The following is a 17,756-nucleotide window of genomic DNA, read 5'->3' on the forward strand; positions in this document are numbered from 1 at the left end:
AGCCTGAAGGTACGGAGGTACTTCTAACACACAAACACACCCTCAGGTGTCAATCATCATCAGCACCCTGACCTTGTCGCCTCATAAAACACATTGAGACTCACTCAATTTAAAGCGCTACATTTCCCAGGGTAGATCAAATCTGGACCTTTCAGCACCACTCGCCTTGAGACCTGCAGCGTGCCCACACGAAAGGCTAAAATATGTCTGCTGCTCGCTCTCGCTCTCTCACATGCACAATCCCCCCACCCCCTCACCACACACACAGGCTTTCCTCAGAGACATCTGGGACACAAACGGATTGCATAATAAAACCTCAAATACACAAATAGACGTGGGGGTACAGATTGTTTTGGAGATAGCATCAGAACCACCTTGATAGTTCCCAGAACCACCTTGACACCGGTGAGGCAAGAATGTAATCGGCTAATGAAAGGAGATAGGATTGTGCTTTGCGCTGCACTTTTCAACCTCATAGACTACAGGGACCAGAGGGAGGGGGGGGGGGGAAAGAGGAGAGGAACTCGTTGTACTGTCCCCAAGTAACGAAAAGGGTGGGAAGTGAGCTGAAGTTATGTCTCTTTCTATTTCTCTCCCCCCTCTCTCCCCTCTCTCTCCCCTCTCTCTCTCCCCTCTCTTTCTCCCTCCCTCCCCTCTCTCTCTCCCCCTCTCTCTCTCCCCTCTCTTTCTCCCTCCCCTCTCTCTCTCCCCTCTCTTTCTCCCTCCCCCTCTCTCCTCTCTTTCTCCCTCCCCTCTCTCTCTCCTCCTCTCTCTCCCCTCTCTTTCTCCCTCCCCTCTCTCTCTCCCCTCTCTTTCTCCCTCCCCTCTCTCTCTCCCCTCTCTCTCTCCCCTCTCTTTCTCCCTCCCCTCTCTCTCTCCCCCTCTATCTCTCCCCTCTCTTTCTCCCTCCCCTCTCTCTCTCCCCCTCTCTCTCTCCCCTCTCTTTCTCCCTCCCCTCTCTCTCTCCCCTCTCTCTCCCACACACTAACCCTCTCAAGGAGATCCTTCAATCCTTCATCCCGAAGCGAGTTACCGTTGACATATTAATCAACATTATGACCTGTCAATCAAATGTAATGCCGTTACAAGTGTGATGGTCAGAAGGTAATGAAGTGAATCTCTCAGAGTTGACACATGCAGACCCAATCGTAGGCTGGTAGTAACATGTTTCGTTGTGTAATAGACCTGAACAGCTTGTGTCCCAAATGGACCATTTTGCATACACCAACATGCTGTTTAACTGAAATGAGCCGCATTATGCTTGTGTTGGTGCAGACGCATATGGATGTAGTGTTGACATGCTAATAGAGAAACAACATACAGTCGGGTCTGAAATTATTGACACTCTTGATAAAGATGAGCATTAATGACTGTATTAAAAAATATATACAGTGGGGAGAACAAGTATTTGATACACTGCCGATTTTGCAGGTTTTCCTACTTACAAAGCATGTAGAGGTCTGTCATTTTTATCATAGGTACACTTCAACTGTGAGAGACGGAATCTAAAACAAAAATCCAGAAAATCACATTGTATGATTTTTAAATAATTAATTTGCATTTTATTGCATGACATAAGTATTTGATCACCTACCAACCAGTAAGAATTCCGGCTCTCACAGACCTGTTAGTTTTTCTTTAAGAAGCCCTCCTGTTCTCCACTCATTACCTGTATTAACTGCACCTGTTTGAACTCGTTACCTGTATAAAAGACACCTGTCCACACACTCAATCAAACAGACTCCAACCTCTCCACAATGGCCAAGACCAGAGAGCTGTGTAAGGACATCAGGGATAAAATTGTAGACCTGCACAAGGCTGGGATGGGCTACAGGACAATAGGCAAGCAGCTTGGTGAGAAGGAAACAACTGTTGGCGCAATTATTAGAAAATGGAAGAAGTTCAAGATGACGGTCAATCACCCTCGGTCTGGGGCTCCATGCAAGATTTCACCTCGTGGGGCATCAATGATCATGAGGAAGGTGAGGGATCAGCCCAGAACTACACGGCAAGACCTGGTCAATGACCTGAAGAGAGTTGGGACCACAGTCTCAAAGAAAACCATTAGTAACACACTACGCCGTCATGGATTAAAATCCTGCAGCGCACGCAAGGTCCCCCTGCTTAAGCCAGTGCATGTCCAGGCCCGTCTGAAGTTTGCCAATGACCATCTGGATGATCCAGAGGAGGAATGGGAGAAGGTCATGTGGTCTGATGAGACAAAAATAGAGCTTTTTGGTCTAACTCCACTCGCTGTGTTTGGAGGAAGAAGAAGTATGAGTACAACCCCAAGAACACCATCCCAACCGTGAAGCATGGAGGTGGAAACATCATTCTTTGGGGATGCTTTTCTGCAAAGGGGACAGGACGACTGCACCGTATTGAGGGGAGGATGGATGGGGCCATGTATCGCGAGATCTTGGCCAACAACCTCCTTCCCTCAGTAAGAGCATTGAAGATGGGTCGTGGCTGGGTCTTCCAGCATGACAACGACACGAAGCACACAGCCATGGCAACTAAGGAGTGGCTCCGTAAGAAGCATCTCAAGGTCCTGGAGTGGCCTAGCCAGTCTCCAGACCTGAACCCAATAGAAAATCTTTGGAGGGAGCTGAAAGTCCGTATTGCCCAGCGACAGCCCCGAAACCTGAAGGATCTGGAGAAGATCTCTAGGGAGGAGTGGGCCAAAATCCCTGCTGCAGTGTGTGCAAACCTAGTCAAGAACTACAGGAAACGTATGATCTCTGTAATTGCAAACAAAGGTTTCTGTACCAAATATTAAGTTCTGCTTTTCTGATGTATCAAATACTTATGTCATGCAATAAAATGCAAATTAATTACTTAAAAATCATACAATGTGATTTTCTGGATTTTTTTAGATTCCGTCTCTCATAGTTGAAGTGTACCTATGATAAAAATTACAGACCTCTACATGCTTTGTAAGTAGGAAAACCTGCAAAATCGGCAGTGTATCAAATACTTGTTCTCCCCACTGTATATATATTGAGTTATATTGTATACAAAAAAAATGGGAAATTATATTATACTAATACAATTTCTCAGAGAAATAGGTTTTGTTTAACAGGTTATATATTTTCTCTCAAAAAGCTAGGATTCAGAAGAGGGCAGTCCATAAGTGCTGACGAAGGATATCAAGGATCTGGAAGGTTCTCGAAACAGGCTCAGCTCCGTTATCCTCGAAAGGTGAGGTACTGAAAACAGGGCTGTCAATCATTTCAAACCCTACCTTAACATTTTTACAAAATAAACTTACTAAACAAAATATATTTATCTGAACAATTTAATTAGTATTAAATAATATCATTTCCCAATTTTTTGGAGCTTACAATATAGCTCAGTATTTAAATTATTTATTTTATACAGTCTTTTTGGCTCATGTTTATCAAGGGTGTCAATAGTTTCAGACCCCAAACACATCATACACACAAACAGAGTATAAATCTGATTACACACACACACACAAAGAACAAGTGTGTGTGTCTGCGCCTGCGCGTGTGTGTACCGTAAGCCCCCCCCCCCCCCCGCCCCCCTGCGCCAGTCAGATCCTCCACCATAACCACTTCCACATGTGCATCCTCACCAACATAAAACCAGTTGAGGTGGTGCTCCATTATGTTAATAGCCAGAGCAAACAGGAGGGAGTGCCCTGGTACATCATTCATTGAATCCTTCTATACAGCTCACTCAACCTCTCTCATGTCTCGCTCTCTCTTCCTCTTTCCCTGTCTTCTTGCGTTCTCTCACTCTTTTTTTGTGTTCCCTCTCTAACAAACAATCTCTCTCTCTTTCGCTCCCTCTCTCATTTAGCTCATGGATCATTCCTCTGGCTTCATGTACGAACACAGCCTAAAACCACAGATTTTCACTCGCTCTCTCTGTCTCTTTCTCCCCACCTTCTGTCTCTGTCTCTGTCTCTTCCCCCCCACCCTCTCTCTCTCTGTCTCTTCCCCCCCACCCTCTCTCTCTGTCTCTTTCTCCCCCACCCTCTCTCTCTGTCTCTTTCTCCCCCAACCTCTCTCTCTGTCTCTTTCTCCCCCAACCTCTCTCTCTGTCTCTATCCTCCCCACCCTCTGTCTCTTTCCCCTCACCCTCTCTCTCTCTTTCCCCGCCACCATGTCTCTCTCTCTCTTTCCCCCCACCCTCTCTCTCTGTCTCTTTCCCCCCACCCTCTCTCTCTGTCTCTTTCCCCCCACCCTCTCTCTCTGTCTCTTTCCCCCCCACCTTCTGTCTCTTTCCCCCCCACCTTCTGTCTCTTTCCCCACCACCCTCTCTCTCTGTCTCTTTCCCCCCACCCTCTCTCTCTGTCTCTTTCCCCCCCACCCTCTCTCTCTGTCTCTTCCCCCCCACCCTCTCTCTCTGTCTCTTTCTCCCCCAACCTCTCTCTCTGTCTCTTTCTCCCCCAACCTCTCTCTCTGTCTCTATCCTCCCCACCCTCTGTCTCTTTCCCCTCACCCTCTCTCTCTCTTTCCCCGCCACCATGTCTCTCTCTCTCTTTCCCCCCACCCTCTCTCTCTGTCTCTTTCCCCCCACCCTCTCTCTCTGTCTCTTTCCCCCCACCCTCTCTCTCTGTCTCTTTCCCCCCCACCTTCTGTCTCTTTCCCCCCCACCTTCTGTCTCTTTCCCCACCACCCTCTCTCTCTGTCTCTTTCCCCCCACCCTCTCTCTCTGTCTCTTTCCCCCCACCCTCTCTCTCTGTCTCTTTCCCCCCCACCCTCTCTCTCTGTCTCTTCCCCCCCACCCTCTCTCTCTGTCTCTTTCCCCCACCCTCTCTCTGTCTCTTTCCCCCCACCCTCTCTCTCTCTGTCTCTTCGACCCACCCTCTCTCTCTGTCTCTTCCCCCACCCTCTCTCTCAGTCTCTTTCCCCCTTCTCTTTCCCCCCACCCTCTCTCTCTGTCTCTTCCCCCCCACCCTCTCTCTCTGTCTCTTTCCCCCACCCTCTCTCTGTCTCTTTCCCCCACCCTCTCTCTCTCTGTCTCTTCGACCCACCCTCTCTCTCTGTCTCTTCCCCCACCCTCTCTCTCAGTCTCTTTCCCCCTTCTCTTTCCCCCACCCTCTCTCTCTGTCTCTTTCCCCCCACCCTCTCTCTGTCTCAATTCACAGTAAGCATTACACTCACAAAAGTTCCAAAATAATAAAGACATTACAAATGTCATATTATGTGCAAATAGTTAAAGTACAAAAGGGAAAATAAATAAACATAAATATGGGTATTTACAGTGGTGTTTGTTCTTCACTAGTTGCACTTTTCTTGTGGCAACAGGTCACAAATCGTGCTGCTGTGATGGCACAATGTGGTATTTCACCCAGTAGATACAGGAGTTTATTGTTTTCAAATTCTTTGTTTATCTGTGTAATCTGAGGGAAATATGTGTCTCTAATATGGTCATACATTTGGCAGGAGTTTAGGAAGTGCAGCTCAGTTTCCACCTCATTTTGTGGGCAGTGCGCACATAGCCTGTCTTCTCTTGAGAGCCAGGTCTGCCTATGGCAGCCTTTCTCAATAGCAAGGCTATGCTCACTGAGTCTGTGAGCTTTTTTAAAGTTTGGGTAAGTCACAGTGGTCAGGTATTCTGCCACTGTGTACTCTCTGTTTAGGGCCAAATAGCATTCTAGTTTTCTCAGTTTTTTTGTTAATTCTTTCCCATGTGTCAAGTACATATTTTTGTTTTATCATGATTTGGTTGCTGTTGCTATCCTGGGGCTCTGTGGGGTCTGTTTGTGTTTGTGAACAGATCCCCAGGACCAGCTTGCTTAGGGGACTCTTCTCCAGGTTCATCTCTCTGTAGGTGATGGCTTTTTTTATGTAAGGTTTGGGAATTGCTTCCTTTTAGGTGGTTGTAGAATTTAATGGCTTTTCTGGATTTTGATAATTAGCGGGTATCAGCCTAATTCTGCCCTGCATGCATTATTTGGTGTTTTACGTTGTACACAGAGGATATTTTTGCAGAATTCTGCATGCAGAGTCTCAATTTGGTGTTTGCCCTATTTTGTGAATTCTTGGTTGGTGAGCAGACCTCAGACCTCACAACTATAAAGGGCAATGGGTTCTATAACTGATTCAAGTATTTTTAGCCAGATCCCAATTGGTATGTCAAAATGTATGTTATTTTTGTGGCATAGAAGGCCCTTCTTGCCTCGTCTCTCAGCTCCTTCACAGCTCTGTGGAAGTTACCTGTGGTGCTGATGTTTAGGCCGAGGTATGTATCATTTTTTGTGTGCTCTAGGGCAACGGTGTGTAGATTTGTCTAGGAATTTGTATTTGTGGTCCTGGCAACTGGACCTTTTTTGAAACACCATTATTTTTGTCCTACTGAGATTTACTGTCAGGGCCCAGGTCTGACAAAATCTGCGCAGAAGATCTGGGTGCTGCTGTAGGATCTCCTTGGTTGGGGACAGAAGCACCAGATCATCAGCAAACAGTAGACATTTGACTTCAGATTCTAGTAGGGTCTCTCTCTCTCACTCTCTCTCTCTCTCTCAGGGGTTATATTAGCATGGGAAACATATGTTTACATTGCCAAAACTAGTGAAAAAGAGAATAAACAAAAGTGAAATAAACATAAAATGAACTGCAAACGTAACACTCACAAAAGTTCCAAAAGAATACAGACATTTAAAATGTCATATTATGTATGTATACAGTGCTGTCACGATGTGCAAACAGTTAATGTACAAAAGGGAAAATAAAAAAACATCTCCCTCTCTGTCTCCGTGTGTGTGTGTTTTAGGGAGCATTAATTGATTAGCTTGCAGGTCTGTTAACAGAGCCTGGGAGAGGGATAAAGTGTTGGTGCTGTTGTCTTTACGGGCCCTCTGTGGGACTGAATGGGTTGACTGTGAACTAACTAAGAGCCCTCTGTGGGACTGAATGGGTTGACTGTGTGGCTGTGAACTAACTAAGAGCCCTCTGTGGGACTGAATGGGTTGACTGTGTGGCTGTGAACTAACTAAGAGCCCTCTGTGGGAGTGAATGGGTTGACTGTGAACTAACTAAGAGCCCTCTGTGGGACTGAATGGGTTGACTGTGTGGCTGTGAACTAACTAAGAGCCCTCTGTGGGACTGAATGGGTTGACTGTGTGGCTGTGAACTAACTAAGAGCCCTCTGTGGGAGTGAATGGGTTGACTGTGAACTAACTAAGAGCCCTCTGTGGGACTGAATGGGTTGACTGTGTGGCTGTGAACTAACTAAGAGCCCTCTGTGGGAGTGAATGGGTTGACTGTGTGACTGTGAACTAACTAAGAGCCCTCTGTGGGACTGAATGGGTTGACTGTGTGGCTGTGAACTAACTAAGAGCCCTCTGTGGGAGTGAATGGATTGACTGTGAACTAACTAAGAGCCCTCTGTGGGAGTGAATGGGTTGACTGTGAACTAACTAAGAGCCCTCTGTGGGACTGAATGGGTTGACTGTGTGGCTGTGAACTAACTAAGAGCCCTCTGTGGGATTGAATGGGTTGACTGTGTGACTGTGAACTAACTAAGAGCCCTCTGTGGGAGTGAATGGGTTGACTGTGAACTAACTAAGAGCCCTCTGTGGGACTGAATGGGTTGACTGTGAACTAACTAAGAGCCCTCTGTGGGAGTGAATGGGTTGACTGTGAACTAACTAAGAGCCCTCTGTGGGAGTGAATGGGTTGACTGTGAACTAACTAAGAGCCCTCTGTGGGAGTGAATGGGTTGACTGTGAACTAACTAAGAGCCCTCTGTGGGAGTGAATAGGTAGACTATGAACTAACTAAGAGCCCTCTGTGGGAGTGAATGGGTTGACTGTGTGGCTGTGAACTAACTAAGAGCCCTCTGTGGGAGTGAATGGGTTGACTGTGTGGCTGTGAACTAACTAAGAGCCCTCTGTGGGAGTGAATGGGTTGACTGTAAACTAACTAAGAGCCCTCTGTGGGAGTGAATGGGTTGACTGTGTGGCTGTGAACTAACTAAGAGCCCTCTGTGGGAGTGAATGGGTTGACTGTAAACTAACTAAGAGCCCTCTGTGGGAGTGAATGGGTTGACTGTGTGACTGTGAACTAACTAAGAGCCCTCTGTGGGAGTGAATGGGTTGACTGTGTGACTGTAAACTAACTAAGAGCCCTCTGTGGGAGTGAATGGGTTGACTGTGTGACTGTGAACTAAATAAGAGCCCTCTGTGGGAGTGAATGGGTTGACTGTGTGACTGTGAACTAACTAAGAGCCCTCTGTGGGAGTGAATGGGTTGACTGTGAACTAACTAAGAGCCCTCTGTGGGAGTGAATGGGTTGACTGTGTGGCTGTGAACTAACTAAGAGCCCTCGGTGGGAGTGAATGGGTTGACTATGTGGCTGTGAACTAACTAAGAGCCCTCTGTGGGAGTGAATGGGTTGAATGTGTGACTGTGAACTAACTAAGAGCCCTCTGTGGGAGTGAATGGGTTGACTGTGTGACTGTGAACTAACTAAGAGCCCTCTGTGGGAGTGAATGGGTTGACTGTGGGGCTGTAAACTAACTAAGAGCCCTCTGTGGGAGTGAATGGGTTGCCTGTGAACTAACTAAGAGCCCTCTGTGGGAGTGAATGGGTTGACTGAGTGACTGTGAACTAACTAAGAGCCCTCTGTGGGAGTGAATCGGTTGACTGTGTGACTGTGAACTAACTAAGAGCCCTCTGTGGGAGTGAATGGGTTGACTGTGTGGCTGTGAACTAACTAAGAGCCCTCTGTGGGAGTGAATGGGTTGACTGTGTGACTGTGAACTAACTAAGAGCCCTCTGTGGGAGTGAATGGGTTGACTGTGAACTAACTAAGAGCCCTCGGTGGGAGTGAATGGGTTGACTGTGTGGCTGTGAACTAACTAAGAGCCCTCTGTGGGAGTGAATGGGTTGAATGTGTGACTGTGAACTAACTAAGAGCCCTCTGTGGGAGTGAATGGGTTGACTGTGTGACTGTGAACTAACTAAGAGCCCTCTGTGGGAGTGAATGGGTTGACTGTGAACTAACTAAGAGCCCTCTGTGGGAGTGAATGGGTTGACTGTGTGGCTGTGAACTAACTAAGAGCCCTCTGTGGGAATGAATGGGTTGACTGTGTGACTGTGAACTAACTAAGAGCCCTCTGTGGGAGTGAATGGGTTGACTGTGTGGCTGTGAACTAACTAAGAGCCCTCTGTGGGAGTGAATGGGTTGACTGTGTGGCTGTGAACTAACTAAGAGCCCTCTGTGGGAGTGAATGGGTTGACTGTAAACTAACTAAGAGCCCTCTGTGGGAGTGAATGGGTTGACTGTGTGGCTGTGAACTAACTAAGAGCCCTCTGTGGGAGTGAATGGGTTGACTGTAAACTAACTAAGAGCCCTCTGTGGGAGTGAATGGGTTGACTGTGTGACTGTGAACTAACTAAGAGCCCTCTGTGGGAGTGAATGGGTTGACTGTGTGACTGTAAACTAACTAAGAGCCCTCTGTGGGAGTGAATGGGTTGACTGTGTGACTGTGAACTAAATAAGAGCCCTCTGTGGGAGTGAATGGGTTGACTGTGTGACTGTGAACTAACTAAGAGCCCTCTGTGGGAGTGAATGGGTTGACTGTGAACTAACTAAGAGCCCTCTGTGGGAGTGAATGGGTTGACTGTGTGGCTGTGAACTAACTAAGAGCCCTCGGTGGGAGTGAATGGGTTGACTATGTGGCTGTGAACTAACTAAGAGCCCTCTGTGGGAGTGAATGGGTTGAATGTGTGACTGTGAACTAACTAAGAGCCCTCTGTGGGAGTGAATGGGTTGACTGTGTGACTGTGAACTAACTAAGAGCCCTCTGTGGGAGTGAATGGGTTGACTGTGGGGCTGTAAACTAACTAAGAGCCCTCTGTGGGAGTGAATGGGTTGCCTGTGAACTAACTAAGAGCCCTCTGTGGGAGTGAATGGGTTGACTGAGTGACTGTGAACTAACTAAGAGCCCTCTGTGGGAGTGAATCGGTTGACTGTGTGACTGTGAACTAACTAAGAGCCCTCTGTGGGAGTGAATGGGTTGACTGTGTGGCTGTGAACTAACTAAGAGCCCTCTGTGGGAGTGAATGGGTTGACTGTGTGACTGTGAACTAACTAAGAGCCCTCTGTGGGAGTGAATGGGTTGACTGTGAACTAACTAAGAGCCCTCGGTGGGAGTGAATGGGTTGACTGTGTGGCTGTGAACTAACTAAGAGCCCTCTGTGGGAGTGAATGGGTTGAATGTGTGACTGTGAACTAACTAAGAGCCCTCTGTGGGAGTGAATGGGTTGACTGTGAACTAACTAAGAGCCCTCTGTGGGAGTGAATGGGTTGACTGTGAACTAACTAAGAGCCCTCTGTGGGAGTGAATGGGTTGACTGTGTGGCTGTGAACTAACTAAGAGCCCTCTGTGGGAATGGATGTGTTGACTGTGTGACTGTGAACTAACTAAGAGCCCTCTGTGGGAGTGAATGGGTTGACTGTGTGGCTGTGAACTAACTAAGAGCCCTCTGTGGGAGTGAATGGGTTGACTGTGAACTAACTAAGAGCCCTCTGTGGGAGTGAATGGGTTGACTGTGTGACTGTGAACTAACTAAGAGCCCTCTGTGGGAGTGAATGGGTTGACTGTGTGGCTGTGAACTAACTAAGAGCCCTCTGTGGGAGTGAATGGGTTGACTGTGTGACTGTGAACTAATTAAGAGCCCTCTGTGGGAGTGAATGGGTTGACTGTGAACTAACAAAGAGCCCTCGGTGGGAGTGAATGGGTTGACTGTGTGGCTGTGAACTAACTAAGAGCCCTCTGTGGGAGTGAATGGGTTGAATGTGTGACTGTGAACTAACTAAGAGCCCTCTGTGGGAGTGAATGGGTTGACTGTGAACTAACTAAGAGCCCTCTGTGGGAGTGAATGGGTTGACTGTGTGGCTGTGAACTAACTAAGAGCCCTCTGTGGGAATGAATGGGTTGACTGTGTGACTGTGAACTAACTAAGAGCCCTCTGTGGGAGTGAATGGGTTGACTGTGTGGCTGTGAACTAACTAAGAGCCCTCTGTGGGAGTGAATGGGTTGACTGTGAACTAACTAAGAGCCCTCTGTGGGACTGAATGGGTTGACTGTGTGGCTGTGAACTAACTAAGAGCCCCCTGTGGGAGTGAATGGGTTGACTGTGAACTAACTAAGAGCCCTCTGTGGGAGTGAATGGGTTGACTGTGTGGCTGTGAACTAACTAAGAGCCCTCTGTGGGAATGAATGGGTTGACTGTGTGACTGTGAACTAACTAAGAGCCCTCTGTGGGAGTGAATGGGTTGACTGTGTGGCTGTGAACTAACTAAGAGCCCTCTGTGGGAGTGAATGGGTTGAATGTGTGACTGTGAACTAACTAAGAGCCCTCTGTGGGAGTGAATGGGTTGACTGTGTGACTGTGAACTAACTAAGAGCCCTCTGTGGGAGTGAATGGGTTGACTGTGAACTAACTAAGAGCCCTCTGTGGGAGTGAATGGGTTGACTGTGTGGCTGTGAACTAACTAAGAGCCCTCTGTGGGAATGAATGGGTTGACTGTGTGACTGTGAACTAACTAAGAGCCCTCTGTGGGAGTGAATGGGTTGACTGTGTGACTGTGAACTAACTAAGAGCCCTCTGTGGGACTGAATGGGTTGACTGTAAACTAACTAAGAGCCCTCTGTGGGAGTGAATGGGTTGACTGTGTGACTGTGAACTAACTAAGAGCCCTCTGTGGGAGTGAATGGGTTGACTGTGTGACTGTAAACTAACTAAGAGCCCTCTGTGGGAGTGAATGGGTTGACTGTGTGACTGTGAACTAAATAAGAGCCCTCTGTGGGAGTGAATGGGTTGACTGTGGGGCTGTAAACTAACTAAGAGCCCTCTGTGGGAGTGAATGGGTTGCCTGTGAACTAACTAAGAGCCCTCTGTGGGAGTGAATGGGTTGACTGAGTGACTGTGAACTAACTAAGAGCCCTCTGTGGGAATGAATGGGTTGACTGTGTGACTGTGAACTAACTAAGAGCCCTCTGTGGGAGTGAATGGGTTGACTGTGTGACTGTGAACTAACTAAGAGCCCTCTGTGGGACTGAATGGGTTGACTGTAAACTAACTAAGAGCCCTCTGTGGGAGTGAATGGGTTGACTGTGTGACTGTGAACTAACTAAGAGCCCTCTGTGGGAGTGAATGGGTTGACTGTGTGACTGTAAACTAACTAAGAGCCCTCTGTGGGAGTGAATGGGTTGACTGTGTGACTGTGAACTAAATAAGAGCCCTCTGTGGGAGTGAATGGGTTGACTGTGTGACTGTGAACTAACTAAGAGCCCTCTGTGGGAGTGAATGGGTTGACTGTGAACTAACTAAGAGCCCTCTGTGGGAGTGAATGGGTTGACTGTGTGGCTGTGAACTAACTAAGAGCCCTCGGTGGGAGTGAATGGGTTGACTATGTGGCTGTGAACTAACTAAGAGCCCTCTGTGGGAGTGAATGGGTTGAATGTGTGACTGTGAACTAACTAAGAGCCCTCTGTGGGAGTGAATGGGTTGACTGTGTGACTGTGAACTAACTAAGAGCCCTCTGTGGGAGTGAATGGGTTGACTGTGGGGCTGTAAACTAACTAAGAGCCCTCTGTGGGAGTGAATGGGTTGCCTGTGAACTAACTAAGAGCCCTCTGTGGGAGTGAATGGGTTGACTGAGTGACTGTGAACTAACTAAGAGCCCTCTGTGGGAGTGAATCGGTTGACTGTGTGACTGTGAACTAACTAAGAGCCCTCTGTGGGAGTGAATGGGTTGACTGTGTGGCTGTGAACTAACTAAGAGCCCTCTGTGGGAGTGAATGGGTTGACTGTGTGACTGTGAACTAACTAAGAGCCCTCTGTGGGAGTGAATGGGTTGACTGTGAACTAACTAAGAGCCCTCTGTGGGAGTGAATGGGTTGACTGTGTGACTGTGAACTAACTAAGAGCCCTCTGTGGGAGTGAATGGGTTGACTGTGTGGCTGTGAACTAACTAAGAGCCCTCTGTGGGAGTGAATGGGTTGACTGTGTGACTGTGAACTAATTAAGAGCCCTCTGTGGGAGTGAATGGGTTGACTGTGAACTAACTAAGAGCCCTCGGTGGGAGTGAATGGGTTGACTGTGTGGCTGTGAACTAACTAAGAGCCCTCTGTGGGAGTGAATGGGTTGAATGTGTGACTGTGAACTAACTAAGAGCCCTCTGTGGGAGTGAATGGGTTGACTGTGAACTAACTAAGAGCCCTCTGTGGGAGTGAATGGGTTGACTGTGTGGCTGTGAACTAACTAAGAGCCCTCTGTGGGAATGAATGGGTTGACTGTGTGACTGTGAACTAACTAAGAGCCCTCTGTGGGAGTGAATGGGTTGACTGTGTGGCTGTGAACTAACTAAGAGCCCTCTGTGGGAGTGAATGGGTTGACTGTGAACTAACTAAGAGCCCTCTGTGGGACTGAATGGGTTGACTGTGTGGCTGTGAACTAACTAAGAGCCCTCTGTGGGAGTGAATGGGTTGACTGTGAACTAACTAAGAGCCCTCTGTGGGAGTGAATGGGTTGACTGTGTGGCTGTGAACTAACTAAGAGCCCTCTGTGGGAATGAATGGGTTGACTGTGTGACTGTGAACTAACTAAGAGCCCTCTGTGGGAGTGAATGGGTTGACTGTGTGGCTGTGAACTAACTAAGAGCCCTCTGTGGGAGTGAATGGGTTGAATGTGTGACTGTGAACTAACTAAGAGCCCTCTGTGGGAGTGAATGGGTTGACTGTGTGACTGTGAACTAACTAAGAGCCCTCTGTGGGAGTGAATGGGTTGACTGTGAACTAACTAAGAGCCCTCTGTGGGAGTGAATGGGTTGACTGTGTGGCTGTGAACTAACTAAGAGCCCTCTGTGGGAATGAATGGGTTGACTGTGTGACTGTGAACTAACTAAGAGCCCTCTGTGGGAGTGAATGGGTTGACTGTGTGACTGTGAACTAACTAAGAGCCCTCTGTGGGACTGAATGGGTTGACTGTGTGGCTGTGAACTAACTAAGAGCCCTCTGTGGGAGTGAATGGATTGACTGTGAACTAACTAAGAGCCCTCTGTGGGAGTGAATGGGTTGACTGTGAACTAACTAAGAGCCCTCTGTGGGACTGAATGGGTTGACTGTGTGGCTGTGAACTAACTAAGAGCCCTCTGTGGGAGTGAATGGGTTGACTGTGTGACTGTGAACTAACTAAGAGCCCTCTGTGGGAGTGAATGGGTTGACTGTGAACTAACTAAGAGCCCTCTGTGGGACTGAATGGGTTGACTGTGAACTAACTAAGAGCCCTCTGTGGGAGTGAATGGGTTGACTGTGAACTAACTAAGAGCCCTCTGTGGGAGTGAATGGGTTGACTGTGAACTAACTAAGAGCCCTCTGTGGGAGTGAATGGGTTGACTGTGAACTAACTAAGAGCCCTCTGTGGGAGTGAATAGGTAGACTATGAACTAACTAAGAGCCCTCTGTGGGAGTGAATGGGTTGACTGTGTGGCTGTGAACTAACTAAGAGCCCTCTGTGGGAGTGAATGGGTTGACTGTGTGGCTGTGAACTAACTAAGAGCCCTCTGTGGGAGTGAATGGGTTGACTGTGTGGCTGTGAACTAACTAAGAGCCCTCTGTGGGAGTGAATGGGTTGACTGTAAACTAACTAAGAGCCCTCTGTGGGAGTGAATGGGTTGACTGTGTGACTGTGAACTAACTAAGAGCCCTCTGTGGGAGTGAATGGGTTGACTGTGTGACTGTAAACTAACTAAGAGCCCTCTGTGGGAGTGAATGGGTTGACTGTGTGACTGTGAACTAAATAAGAGCCCTCTGTGGGAGTGAATGGGTTGACTGTGTGACTGTGAACTAACTAAGAGCCCTCTGTGGGAGTGAATGGGTTGACTGTGAACTAACTAAGAGCCCTCTGTGGGAGTGAATGGGTTGACTGTGTGGCTGTGAACTAACTAAGAGCCCTCGGTGGGAGTGAATGGGTTGACTATGTGGCTGTGAACTAACTAAGAGCCCTCTGTGGGAGTGAATGGGTTGAATGTGTGACTGTGAACTAACTAAGAGCCCTCTGTGGGAGTGAATGGGTTGACTGTGTGACTGTGAACTAACTAAGAGCCCTCTGTGGGAGTGAATGGGTTGACTGTGGGGCTGTAAACTAACTAAGAGCCCTCTGTGGGAGTGAATGGGTTGCCTGTGAACTAACTAAGAGCCCTCTGTGGGAGTGAATGGGTTGACTGAGTGACTGTGAACTAACTAAGAGCCCTCTGTGGGAGTGAATCGGTTGACTGTGTGACTGTGAACTAACTAAGAGCCCTCTGTGGGAGTGAATGGGTTGACTGTGTGGCTGTGAACTAACTAAGAGCCCTCTGTGGGAGTGAATGGGTTGACTGTGAACTAACTAAGAGCCCTCTGTGGGAGTGAATGGGTTGACTGTGAACTAACTAAGAGCCCTCGGTGGGAGTGAATGGGTTGACTGTGTGGCTGTGAACTAACTAAGAGCCCTCTGTGGGAGTGAATGGGTTGAATGTGTGACTGTGAACTAACTAAGAGCCCTCTGTGGGAGTGAATGGGTTGACTGTGTGACTGTGAACTAACTAAGAGCCCTCTGTGGGAGTGAATGGGTTGACTGTGAACTAACTAAGAGCCCTCTGTGGGAGTGAATGGGTTGACTGTGTGGCTGTGAACTAACTAAGAGCCCTCTGTGGGAATGAATGGGTTGACTGTGTGACTGTGAACTAACTAAGAGCCCTCTGTGGGAGTGAATGGGTTGACTGTGTGGCTGTGAACTAACTAAGAGCCCTCTGTGGGAGTGAATGGGTTGACTGTGGCTTAACTAAGAGCCCTCTGTGGGAGTGAATGGGTTGACTGTGTGACTGTGAACTAACTAAGAGCCCTCTGTGGGAGTGAATGGGTTGACTGTGTGGCTGTGAACTAACTAAGAGCCCTCTGTGGGAGTGAATGGGTTGACTGTGTGACTGTGAACTAATTAAGAGCCCTCTGTGGGAGTGAATGGGTTGACTGTGAACTAACTAAGAGCCCTCGGTGGGAGTGAATGGGTTGACTGTGTGGCTGTGAACTAACTAAGAGCCCTCTGTGGGAGTGAATGGGTTGAATGTGTGACTGTGAACTAACTAAGAGCCCTCTGTGGGAGTGAATGGGTTGACTGTGAACTAACTAAGAGCCCTCTGTGGGAGTGAATGGGTTGACTGTGTGGCTGTGAACTAACTAAGAGCCCTCTGTGGGAATGAATGGGTTGACTGTGTGACTGTGAACTAACTAAGAGCCCTCTGTGGGAGTGAATGGGTTGACTGTGTGGCTGTGAACTAACTAAGAGCCCTCTGTGGGAGTGAATGGGTTGACTGTGAACTAACTAAGAGCCCTCTGTGGGACTGAATGGGTTGACTGTGTGGCTGTGAACTAACTAAGAGCCCTCTGTGGGAGTGAATGGGTTGACTGTGTGACTGTGAACTAACTAAGAGCCCTCTGTGGGAGTGAATGGGTTGACTGTGTGGCTGTGAACTAACTAAGAGCCCTCTGTGGGAGTGAATGTGTTGACTGTGTGCCTGTGAACTAACTTGTTTGTTTGGGCTGGTTTGTGTGTCTGCATGCTTCTGTGTTTTAGTGTTTTGTGTGCCAATGTCTGTGCTCCTCATCTGTTGAGTGTCTGGTGTGTGGGGGTTGATACTACATGAAGTGGATGCTGAGACGTCTTGGTTACCAAAAAGCTCTTTCTCCAGTAATGTGAGAAATGTTAACACGTATGTCATGGGGTAACTTTTTTCTTGCCCGCTACACAGTGTCGTAATGAAAAGTAGCTGCAGTGTAATTCATCTCAGAAAACACCACATACATATCCATTAAAATACATACACATACAGACGTTAGAAAGACATGGAGTATCTGCACAGTGCTGTGTAGGTGTTGTATCTGTGCTCCGTGAGCATGACTTCACTGTGTGAGTGGGGAGGGGGGGAGTGAAGGAGGGAGGGGGCCGCAGTGAGCAGAGAGTACCTAGTGATGTCATCGTCCCAGTGGAGCAGAAACACATAGCCATTGTTGCAGGTGATGGTGCAGCGCAGAAAGACTAAACATATATAGTGTGTGTGTCTGTGTGCGAGTATGCGCGTATGTGTGTGTGTGTATACATGTGAACGTTCATGTGCCTTTGTCCATCTGTGTGTGTGTGTGTGTGTGTGTGTGTGTGTGTGTGTGTGTGTGTGTGTGTGTGTGTGTGTGTGTGTGTGTGTGTGTGTGTGTGTGTGTGTGTGTGTGTGTGTGTGTGTGTGTGTGTGTGTGTGTGTGTGTGTGTGTGTGTGTGTGCATGAAGCAGGGAGAAGGAAGGAAGGAGGACGCGCCTAGCTAGCTACCTGGGCTTGACATGATGTCATCCTCCCAGTGGGTTTACACTGCCAAGCTTCTGTTGCAGGTGAAGAATATGGCTAGTGTGTGTGTGTGTGTGTGTGTGTGTGTGTGTGTGTGTGTGTGTGTGTGTGTGTGTGTGTGTGTGTGTGTGTGTGTGTGTGTGTGTGTGTGTGTGTGTGTGTGTGTGTGTGTGTGTGTGTGTGTGTGTCTGCCATGAATGTGTGTATACCTGGGTCTTGATGATGTCATCGTCTCTGTGGACCTGCAGGACGTAGCCAGAGTTGCAGGTGATGGTGCAGCGAGCTCCGTTGAAGAAGCCCAGACTGCTGCACTTGAGCTCTGCATTGCGGATCAGCGGCTCCTGGCAGTCGATGGCCTCACATGAGTAATGGACACAACTAGAGAAGGAGGGGTACACA

At 48.1% G+C, this 17,756-nt stretch overlaps 1 protein-coding gene across 1 annotated transcript in view; it reads right to left on the bottom strand.

Moving 5' to 3' along the window:
- Window positions 1-228: 228 nt before the first annotated feature.
- The window catches only part of LOC139544610 (pappalysin-1-like), a 96,355-nt gene continuing 78,827 nt past the window's right edge, over window positions 229-17,756 (bottom strand). The window contains exons 14-15 of the mRNA XM_071351938.1: window positions 17,567-17,735; window positions 229-285 (exon numbers count right to left, since the gene is read on the bottom strand). Of these exons, the coding sequence (XP_071208039.1) occupies window positions 229-285; window positions 17,567-17,735 (226 nt within the window). The remainder of the gene's footprint in view (window positions 286-17,566; window positions 17,736-17,756) is intronic.

This window comes from Salvelinus alpinus, chromosome 18 (genome assembly GCF_045679555.1).
Source record: "Salvelinus alpinus chromosome 18, SLU_Salpinus.1, whole genome shotgun sequence".
NCBI classification, from domain to species: Eukaryota; Metazoa; Chordata; class Actinopteri; order Salmoniformes; family Salmonidae; genus Salvelinus; species Salvelinus alpinus.